This window comes from Hyperoodon ampullatus (genome assembly GCF_949752795.1).
Source record: "Hyperoodon ampullatus genome assembly, chromosome: 7".
NCBI classification, from domain to species: domain Eukaryota; kingdom Metazoa; phylum Chordata; class Mammalia; order Artiodactyla; family Ziphiidae; genus Hyperoodon; species Hyperoodon ampullatus.
Genome location: NC_136920.1, coordinates 72,663,799 through 72,674,494, shown reverse-complemented (window position 1 = coordinate 72,674,494; position 10,696 = coordinate 72,663,799). Strand labels below are relative to the sequence as shown.

At 58.8% G+C, this 10,696-nt stretch overlaps 1 protein-coding gene across 1 annotated transcript in view; it reads right to left on the bottom strand.

Moving 5' to 3' along the window:
• Positions 1 to 466: 466 nt before the first annotated feature.
• Positions 467 to 10,696, bottom strand: part of KCNC1 (potassium voltage-gated channel subfamily C member 1) — a gene marked incomplete at both ends in the record, with an annotated part of 42,185 nt that continues 31,955 nt past the window's right edge. The window contains 3 exons of the mRNA XM_079709337.1: positions 467 to 531; positions 2,511 to 2,699; positions 9,633 to 10,566. Of these exons, the coding sequence (XP_079565463.1) occupies positions 467 to 531; positions 2,511 to 2,699; positions 9,633 to 10,566 (1,188 nt within the window). The remainder of the gene's footprint in view (positions 532 to 2,510; positions 2,700 to 9,632; positions 10,567 to 10,696) is intronic.

Here is a 10,696-nt window from a genome sequence, read left to right as displayed (position 1 = left end):
TCCCCCCCAAAAACGTACAGGTTTCTACCAAATGCCATTTACAGTTTGGCTCCAACAACATGTATAAAAGGAAAGCGCTTTGAAAGAAAATAGAGGACTCTTGCTTGTTTCTCTTCGTTGTTGTCGTGGTTTAGGGTAATCATACAGTTGCAGGGGATTGGTGGGTTTGGATTGCTGGGTTTTTCTGTTGAACTTCATGCAAGTCATGCTAAGGAACCCTTCCATCCCACCCCTTCCCCGAATAAAATAAAATTTTTAAAAAATGAAAAGAAGGAAAACAAATCCTCTACAGTCAGTTACCATTTGGCCGTAGAAAAGCTACGTCCGTCCTAGTACAAGGCCTGGGCCACTCGGACTCGTCCGGCAAACCTGCATGGCGTGAATTTACTCTGTCCGAGGGTGAGGAGGGGCTGCAGGTCCACCCAGATGCTTAATAGCCACCAGTGTCCTGGGCCAAGCCGCCTGGTCAAGTCACTCTCACAGCCTCTGTCGGCATATACTTAGCAATGACAGGGCTTTCTTTGCAAAGATCTGTATGTAAAGAATACAATTAACACTTGAGCTTCTCTTCTTGGCTTTCCCATCCCGCTTGGTACTTAGTTTTTACGGAAGGAGGAGGACAGACAGAACAGCCGCATGCAGAGGCAGGCAGATTCTTCTCCAGCTGGCTTGGTTCTCCCATGCAGTGAGCCAGCCTAGCACGCCTCTTTCTCTCCCTCCTGGGGGAACGGGTTAAGCTCCTAACTCTTCTCTACCCGGCACGTGGCTTACGGCCTGGAATCATCCTGAGGAAAGCAAGTCCTCGGCGGCTGTCATGACTCCATAAGAGCGGGGCCGGGTGGATGCCGGTGGGGGCACTTCACCCTCGATGCCTCTGTGGGACTGCGGAGTGGGTACCACCTGTGGACAGTGGTTGCCACTGGACTCCCTGGCCACTACAGGCTGCTTCTGTCCCACACAGCCTGGGCTTCTAGAAGCCCGGTAAAGAGACTCTCCTGTCTGCTCTTTTAGGGCACACAGATTGATCCAACATTCAAGATGAAGGAGACAGGCAGCCTACGAGACCTTACCAGGCAGAGCACAGCCACTGGGAATGGTCTACCTGCCATCCCCTGAAACCCCCTGGGCTGCCCAGTTCCTGGCTTTCTAGAGCCTCCACTTGGGAAAAAGCCAGTTGTGAAGGGGAGCGTCAGGCCTATCCATGGAAGGCCAAAGATGGGGCCCACCCCCGGGGCCAGCAGCCCCCCTGCCATGCAGCACCATGCGGGAGGTGGTATGCCACACTGGGGTCCAAGGGACCTCCAGGCCGGGCAAGGAAGCAGGGACCAGCCTGGATCAGGTGAGCACACTAAGCACCAGTGACCAGAAGGACTTCCCCCGTCTCCCTGTGGGCTGCCTCTCCTCTTCTGGGTTTGCCCTTTATTTTGAGTTCTATGCTTTCTCCTTGCATATTGTTGAACCACTTCAAATACTGGAGCAGTTGTGAATGGCCACCGGTTACACCAACTGTTGCTCTAAAAAACCAACTATCTGGCCCAGCCTGCTCACCCCGGTCAGCATGCACCCCATGTGAGCCTTTGAGCTGCTTCCCAACATGCATGAGCCGCCCAGCCAGTCCACTGTGCCGAGGATGGCTTCCTCTGCCTTCCAGGCCCTGGCCAATGCCTGGAGCCTGGAGCTAAGGTGCGCTGGGCCCCCACCCCAAGCCTCTCCGCAGCCCATGCTCAAGCTCTAGTGGAAGTCTTTTCCCCAGGGGGTCAGCCTAAGATAAGGGTCCGATCCAAGGAGACTTTGAGCAGAGACCGCCACGGGGCTCAGCCTTCACCAACCACAAGGGGGCGCTGACCACACCCAGGGCCATGGCTGACGGGCGCTGGGGACAGAAGGGGTTGCACAGAGTCCTCCGTAACCACCTTCTCTTGGCAAGTTCTCTATCTGCCACTAGCAGTATTCTGACTGGCACATACCTTACCTCTGCAAGGACACTGGCCTCACCTCCAAGCCCTGAAGCTACCTTTCTCTTCATGCCTCCCCACCCACTGGCCTGTGGATTCTCTTTAAAGGATGCCACTTTCAGAACATGGATCTTGGTTGGCTAAGCCCACAGGGTCCTGGTCAGACCAGGCCCACCCCGTCGCCCTCCTCAACCAAGGGACAGGGGAGATCACTTTGCTTTTGGGGTCTGACCTGCCATCTGCCAGAGCAGCCTGGGGGAGTTGAGGCTCCTCCCACATCCCCGGGTACCCCTCTGTCTTGGGGGCTGTAGTCGTCCAGCCTGTCCCCAAGTCCCTTCCTACCCCTCAGCTCAATTCCAACCCACAGCTAGCCGCCTGGACCTCCGGTTCTCTCCGCCAGCCGGCCATCCCACTTGCAACATTGGGACTCAGACCTCCGGGGGCCGACCCTGGGGCTCCTTGCCCCCCTCAGTGTGCCTGCCTGCCCCTCAGCGCCCCTTGCCCGCCGCCCCGCCCACCCATCTGCAGGGGTGCCAGGCAGCCTCCTCTACATACCCTTTCTCACTCCTCCACCAGGTGGGCACGCGTACTCCCCGGTTGATAAGAGGAAGCAGGGTCCGTATCTCTCGCGGGTGCCCGAGCGCGTAAAGGGCAGGCCCTCATCGGGAGTGAGGGCCTGGTCTATGTGGGGGCAGTCTTCGTTCGCCAGCGCGGCCTTCGCCACCTCCCCATTCAGTTTGGAATCTTCAAACATATAAGCAGAAGCTATTGAGACACTGAAAACTGTTTAGTGGGGGGAGGGGGGAGGGAGACAGGCCGGAAGTAGGGCATCGGCAAAGGGCAGCCCGTGACTGAGGATGGAGAAGCGCGCAGGCCGTGGAGGGAGGCACAAGGCTGGGGGTCCCCGGCTCATTCAGGCAGCCCTTGGGCTGCCCACAGTGCTGGGGAGGAGGGTTCCTGGGTTTGCTCAAAGTTTGCAAAAAGATGAGTTGGTGATGGGCCCAGCAAGCGCAGTGCTGGGGGCCGGGCCCCAGGTCCAAGGCGGGGCCAATGAGACAGGATGGTGCGGATGCAGTCATGGGTAGAGGGCCAGACACAGAGCTCAGGGAGAAGACAGACAGACACGCAGAAACACTCCTATTCAGAGAGGCAGCCTTTTCTGACCCCTCCGCTGCCAACCAGAGCCCTGCTGCCTCCCATCCACATCCAAGCTGGCTGCTCAGGCATCTCTGGCCCCATCCAGACCCCATCGATCGGCTCTACCCCAGGCCCCATTTGGATCCCCTCTGGTCACTCGCTTCACGCTGTCCCCCTCCACACCCTATCTGGTCACTCAGTCCCCCCATATGGACCCAATCTGGTTACTCTGTATGCTCCATCCCCCATACGGACTAGGCCTGGTCACACAGTCTCCTGGTCCCCAATGCAGACCCAGTAAGACCACTCAACTGCTCCATCCCCACACAGACTTAAGCTGGTCACTCAGTCCACTCTGATCGCCACACAGACCAAGCCAGTGTCTTCCACCCCTCTCTGCCCCAAGCAGTCCTCGTCAGCTTGCACAGGCGCAACAGGAATGTAGGCATGAGGCAGTGACAGCGGCCAGGATTTGGGAGGGGCTCCCATTCCTCTGTCTCCTCTCGGCAGCATCCCCCGCAAAGCAGAGCAAATGGATGTGTAAAGACAACAGTGGCTGATGGACTCGGGTGGGAGAGACGAGTCTTGGCCTCTGCGGTAGCCTGAGAAGGAACCTGGGAGGAAGTTTGGGGCGCATTTGGTGAGGGCGAAGCGTGGCCAGAGCAGGGAGGTCTCCCTCCCCCAAGTCCAGGAGCAGCGCCGTGATAGCCTCTGGAGCTGGCAGAGGTAGCTCCTCGGCCTCTGTCCCCGCCCATCACTCTCGGGGACTGAGCCTGCCCCACGCTCTCTGCCCTCAAAGCAGACTCTTCCTGGCCAAGGTGGCGCCGACTCGGTCCCCAGGGTGGGCACTGTGGTTTCCTCAAATACTTCCTCTAAGATGACAGCCTCAAGGGAAGACAGACCCCACAGGGGCGTGACCACACGGGGAGGCCCTCTGAAAGACTATAAAGAGGGGCAAAAAGCTGGAGACAGTCTCCACCCGATTTGACCCTCTTCCATGACCCTGTTCACATCATGTAACTACACGCAGAAGTGATCCTTCTCCGTGTGCACACACTCAGCGTGCCCGCGGGCGGGATCACGGCCCGTGTACATATGTCACTACAAAGAGGCAGGCAGTCAAAAGAGAAATGGACCAATCAGGTTTATTCGTAAAGCAAATCCAAAAAAAAAAAAAAAAAATCCCATCATAATTTTGGAACTTAAAAAAAAAGTCTGTCGTACAAGATGGCAAAGCATTTCACGTACAGTGCGTTTCTTGACAAATCCCAGGGGCTTCACTCCCCAATTTACTCTGAACGAGAAAGGCCAGTTACCAAGGTAACTCTGATACCACGTGACTGGGGCTGGGGCCTCTCTGGGGTCTGGGGGCTGCCTAGCACTTGGGGTGTGTCTGAGGGCACACACATGTGCGCACAGACAAGCCCGGTTCTGCCTCCCAGTCTGGCTGGTCCCGTCTTCCCTCCCAAGGGTCTCCGGAGAGAGGGCAGGGAAGTTTAAGGGAGGAGGTTGTAGATGAGAGGGCAGAGGTTGGGGCCCACAGTACCCTGCACACAGTTTCCTCAAGGGGAAAACAGCGAGTCCTACCAGGCAGCGTCTCCGTCTGGGAGGGGAGCCAGGACTTGCTGTCTCTCTGCTGGCCATCGTCTGTCAGTGGAGGTATCTATAGCCTGCAGGGCTTACCCAGGGGTGGGTCAGAGGTAGGTGGTGGAGCCCGAGACCCCTCATCTGACTCTGCCCCCCAGCACTGTGCCCCTGGAGCAGCCAGCTCCCACAGCATTTAGAGGACCCAAAGTTGAGGCTGGTTTCCTGCAGGGGTCCGGCCAGGGGGCAGTCATAAGGGATCCCTGGGTGGATGTGAACTGGACACCCTTCCCTCCCTGGAGCCTGCTGCTTCTCCCAACCATGGCCTATGAGAAGGGGCTGAGCCTGGGGGCTGTTGGTGGGGGGAGTGTTTATGTCCCTCTCTGTGCAGGAGCCGGCCTCCCTGGGCTGCTGGCTAATCTTCAGTTTGGTGAGCTCTCAGGAACTGGGAACATTCTCCCTTCCCAACTCCAGAGGGGGGCTGGAAGAGAGACCACCCAAGGGGGGCCAGCTCTACAAACCTGGGAAAGCCATGGAAAAGGCCAGAGGTGCCAGTCCACCCAAGACTCCCCACCCTCCTGCCTGCCCCCACCCCGTCCTTTAGATGAGATGGCCACCAGGTCCCTCGGCTCCCAGCTGCTCCCCAGGAGGCTGGGAGCCCTGCCTCCCCTGGCCCAGGGCCCCTCGGCCCCCACTAGACCCGAGGGCCTGTGATGATGAAATGGCAGCATGGGCAGCGTCTCACGAAGATGGTTTCCAGGCTTTGAAATGGGCTGAGAGAGATGAGCGTCCGCGAGAGGGTCATTTTTTTTTAAACTTTGGAGCAAGGAGAACCCGATGTCCGGCCCTGAGCCAGCACGCTGGCTTCTGTGCCCTGGTCTCCAGGCACCGCCGAGGTACTTACTGTTCACACCAGCAGCGGGCGCGCCGGGGGCGCACGCAGGGCTGGGGCGGGGCGGGAGGGGTGGCTGGGAATTTCCTCGGGTTTAGCCCCGAGGGGGCTGCCCAGCCTGGGGCTCAGGGAAAAAGTCCCAGGCTAACTGGGGACAGTCTGTGAGAGACACGAGCAGAGTACGATCACAAGAACCGGCACAAGTCATGCAACAAAACGAGGAGAGAGAGAGAGAAACGTGATTAGTGGAGAGAGAGAAAGAGAGAGCATGTGAACAACACAGAAAAGAACACCCAGGCCTGGCCCTCAGAGCCCCTCATTTCTCCGCTCCTTCCCCCTTCGCCCGCCTGGGGGCCACACCGACCCCACTCAGGGCTCCCGCTGCCCACCCTGGCCCTGCCTCTGAGCAGAAACTCGGTCAGCCCGCTTGGAGGGGCCCTGCCCACACCCTTCCTGGCCACTGTTGTCCCAATCCCCGCCACCTCCCCTGCCCTGGGGGCTACACCACTCCTGGCCCAGGAGGGGAGGGGTGGAGGGCTGGGGCCAGGGGCGCTTTGGACTCGGCAGCTCAGGGCAGAACCCAGAGGCTGCAGTGGTGGCTCCCAGGGGGCCCAGGCAGGGGCTTTTCGGGACCTCACTGCTGCTCTGTGTGCTCACGGGCAGGAAGGGGGGTCTGGCCACCAGCCATCCCCCGTGCCAGCCCCCTCCCTGCTCACCTGTGGGGGGACCCTGCAGCCCCAGACGCAGCACCCCAGAGGACCAACCCACATCACAGGAGCAGGGATGGACGAGACACATGTGAATGCACATGGCAGGACAGAGGGAGCACTCCGAACTGCCCAGAGGAGGTGGTCTGGGCCCCCGACGAAGGGGGGAGGGACCCCCCTTCTGGGAGTGGAGCAGCTTCTCCTGGGCTGTCAGTCCCAGGCAGTCCCTGACCATAGGGGCGCCCTCCTGGCATCCCCCCGTGAGGCCCTACAACCCCTGCCAAGACGAATCCCCCGAACACTGACGCCATGCCAGCCATGGTACAGAGGAGACCAGATCATCCCTCACAGACACACAGACCTGAGGTTTCAGGAGAGACCAAGAGATGGAGGTGAGGGGAGGATGCTGCTGACATGACTGGGATGGCTTGCCTGAGTCCCAGGGGTCTAGCCCTGGAGGTAGGGGGTGCCCTCAGAGCCCAGCACGCTGCACTTGGCCCCAACCCAGGTTCTAAAAGTGGAATTGGAGAAGCCCAGCCCTCGCTGAGGCCACTTGACTGCCCTTGGGTGTGGAATGAGATTGGAAAGGCCCAGGGGGCTGCATCTCACCTCTCCATTCCTGTAGGGTCCAGTCTCCCCTCCACTTGCCTTCCTCACCTCTGGCCTCCCCCACACTCACTCACTGACTCACCGAAACCCCACGCCCATCTAGGGCCATAGCTGCAAGCAGGAAAGGAGGCAAATGGGAAGGGACTCAGGGGTGCCGGGATGAGGAGACAACCCGTAAGGACCACACACCCTCTTGGTGATAGACAACCTGGGTCTCACACACCAGCTTTCAGAGGGAGGAGTGTTCTGGTGAGGTATGAGGCTCAGAGGGGTCTGGGATCTCAAGACAGCACCCTCAGGAGCGTGAGAACTTGGAAAGGGGGCGGGGCAGAGTTTGAGGATGGGAGGGAGAAAGGTAGGTGGAGTTGGGCATCTGGGCTCCAGAGGGCAAGCTCGGAAGGGCCCCAAGTACTTCCTCAGCCACAGAGACCGTGCAAGCCAGGACGCTCTGGATCCCTGAGACCTGGGGCTGCAGTGAGGAGGTTCCCAGGAGCCGGGCTGCCATGGCTATGGGGCCCAGGGCCTCCAACAGGAGTGCACAGGCTTTACAGGCCTGCTGCAGCATGGCAAGAGGGCTTGTGTCCTCTGACTAGCTGGTGTACCTGCCAGCACACACACACCTGCACTCTGCGTGTGTGTGCACGTGCATGCACGTGTAGGTGTGTGTGCATGTGTGTATGTATGTGTGTGCGTGCATGCACGCCCTCAGCACATGGAGAATACTGGCATTGTCTGGGAATACTGAAGAATTTGTGCCTGACTGGAGTGAATGAGGGATCCTTGACAGGTGGGCCTGGGGCACCCATATTTGAGGCACCGATCCTGAAAGATTCAGCGTTGGGAGGATGTGAAAGAGGTCCAAGGAGCGCCATGGTGATGCCACTCAGGCTGAGCTCTTCCTGCTAGGGCCTGGAGTGAAGCTGGGGGGCTAGGCCCGCCCAGACCCTCCCCTAGGGCCCCAGGAATTTTCCTTGCCATGATGGCAGCTCCTGAGGTCAAACAGAAGGGCTAGCTAATCCAAAGCAGGGGGGTGGGGCAGGAGCTTTCCATGGCCCATGCCTGGCTTGCTAAGCAGGAGCCACACCTTGGCTGGGGAGTCCAGCCCCCCCCGCCCCGCCAGGTCCCCCTGTTCCAGCCTCTGAGACCCCTGCCCAGTCCCTGGCCCAGCCCAGAACACTAGCCACGTTCCTCTCAGGTGCCTACAGTAATCCCAGGGAGTGGGGAGGGGTATGGGGCCAGGCGAAGGGGCTGGAAAGTTCCCACGGACAGAGAAGTGGGCCTTGGGGGTGCTGCTCTGGGCAGCGTAGCTGTGGGATGAAGCCAGATCAGGAGTAGGATGGGGGTGGGGGCCATTGGGGAAGAAAGGGTCAATCACCCACTGGGGGAGGCCACCCAGGCCAGGGGGCACTTGCTCCTCTAGGGCTGAGCTAGCCTACAGCCCCCCTGCCTGCCCTGGGCACAGGGGTGTCTTCTGTAGACTAAACACCACCTATCACTGACTCAGCCTTCCTCGCCCCGGCACGCCATCTTAGCTCAGTGTGGTCATTCTTTTCAGGGTCGTTCATTGCCTTCAAATCCCTGTGTCCACAGAATAAGTCGATGGTATTCCATGGGTAGAGGTAGACTATGGGCTTTATATCTTCGGACCAGAGCCCCATGATCAACTTTATGTGCTATGTGCAGGTTCTCATAAAACTGAGATAGTCCCATAACGAACCACTAGCCATGGAATATTAGAATATATCCCACGGTGACTAGTATTGTTTCATGGCCCCCCTCCCACCCCGACCCCCACTGAATTCACGGGAAAGTGGTTGTACACTGGTTGGGATGTCGTGTATTGCTGCTGCAGTCCCTACCGCCGGAAACGGGGAGAACTCTGGGTGGGAGGTTGTTTGCTGGTCTGTAGCGCTTTCATCTAAGCTGCCGGGTGGTGGCCCCCTCTAGTCCTTCACTCACCAGCCGCTCCCATCAGAAGGCCACCGGAAACTCCCACTTGACCATCAACCCAAACAGACAACGTGAAAGCTAGAGTCACTCCAACAGGTTCCTAAAGATAAACGCTAAACTCTAGAGTGGTGGTGGAAGATGAGTTGGTTCCGCATGCTGTGGGGTAAGTAAGCTTGTTACGTACGGAGGGCAAGAGGCGTCTCCCAGGACGCGCCTGGAGCTAGGCAGCCGGCATCAGAGCAGGAATGCTACTCAGCTACGGAGACAGGCTCTGGTGGGGGTGAGAATCCTTGCTGCTGCCTTTGCAGGGACCCTCCTGCCAGATCCCATGCACCATCTGTGCCACACGCACGGCCTGAAGGGAGCCGTGTAAAGACCAAATCAGCAGCTGTCTGGCATTTCCGAATCACACCCGCCCCCGCCCTGCCCCGACACTGGGTCAGTGGCCTGAGTCAGCGACTCATGCTCCACTCCTGCCCACCAAGCAGCAGTGCCCCCGGGGCTCCTGCCAAGAGAGTCCTCAGCAACCTCGCGGGCCATGTCATCTCTTCAGAACCCCACGAGACCAGCATGTTAACCTCCTTACCGGGGGCCACCAGTGAGGTTCTAGCAGGCTCTTGCCTCGTGAATTCGGCTGCCCAGCATCTCCCTGGGCCCCCAGACTCCACACCTCGAGATTGAGCGCAGGGTCCAGGGTCACCCATGGAACTAAGGAAGCAGTCTGACTGAATCTGGAATCATCGCTACAGGGGGCGGAGGTGAAAGGTCAGATCGACATGCCTCTAAGAGGTTTCCTACCTGCTCTGTTAATTTCTAAAATTTCTTCCTGGGCCAGCGGGCATGTGTCACTCTGAGTACTGTGGTGTGGAGAGTTTACGACAGATTTACAATAATTGGGAGATCCCAGCTGCGGTGGCCGCGGAATATGCTTCTTTTTTTTCTTTGGTAGTTTCTGCTTAGCCATGGCTAAGGAGTAATACATCCCGAAATTGTTCACAATGACGGGCACGGGCATGGCGATGGTCAGCACACCCGCCAGCGCACACAGCGCTCCCACCAACATGCCGGACCACGTCTGCGGGTACATGTCTCCGTAGCCCAGCGTCGTCATGGTGACCACGGCCCACCAGAAGCCAATGGGGATGTTCTTAAAGTGGGTGTGCTCACTGGCACTGGGGTCATTGGGCTGCGCCCCTATCCTCTCGGCATAGTAGATCATGGTGGCGAAAATCAGGACGCCCAGAGCCAGGAAGATGATGAGCAGTAAGAACTCATTGGTGCTGGCGCGGAGAGTGTGGCCCAGGACGCGCAGGCCCACGAAGTGGCGGGTCAGCTTGAAGATGCGCAGGATACGCACGAAGCGGACGACACGCAGGAAGCCCAGCACGTCCTTGGCTGCCTTAGAGGACAGGCCGCTCAGGCCCACCTCCAGGTAGAAGGGCAGGATGGCCACAAAGTCAATGATGTTGAGCGAGTTCTTGACGAACTCCACCTTGTTGGGGCAGAAGACCACACGCATGAGGAACTCGAAGGTGAACCAGACCACGCAGACGCCCTCGATGTAGGTGAGGAAGGCCTCCGTCTCCGCTTCCCGGTAGTAGCGCACTTGCGTGCCGTTCCGAACGTTCTCGATCTCTGTCTTGTTCACGATGGGGTTGAAGCGCTCGTGGGTCTCCAGGCAGAAGGTGGTGATGGAGACCAGGATGAAGAAGAGGGAGGCAAAGGCCACATACTGTGGAGGAGAAACACACAGTGTCAGAGGGGAGGCCCTCCCCCCAGAGCAAAGAGACCCGGGGTGCCTCTGGGCTGGGTCCAGTCAGGGGCTGGGCTGCGGAAGATGCCTGCAGGATGCCTCTCCTCAC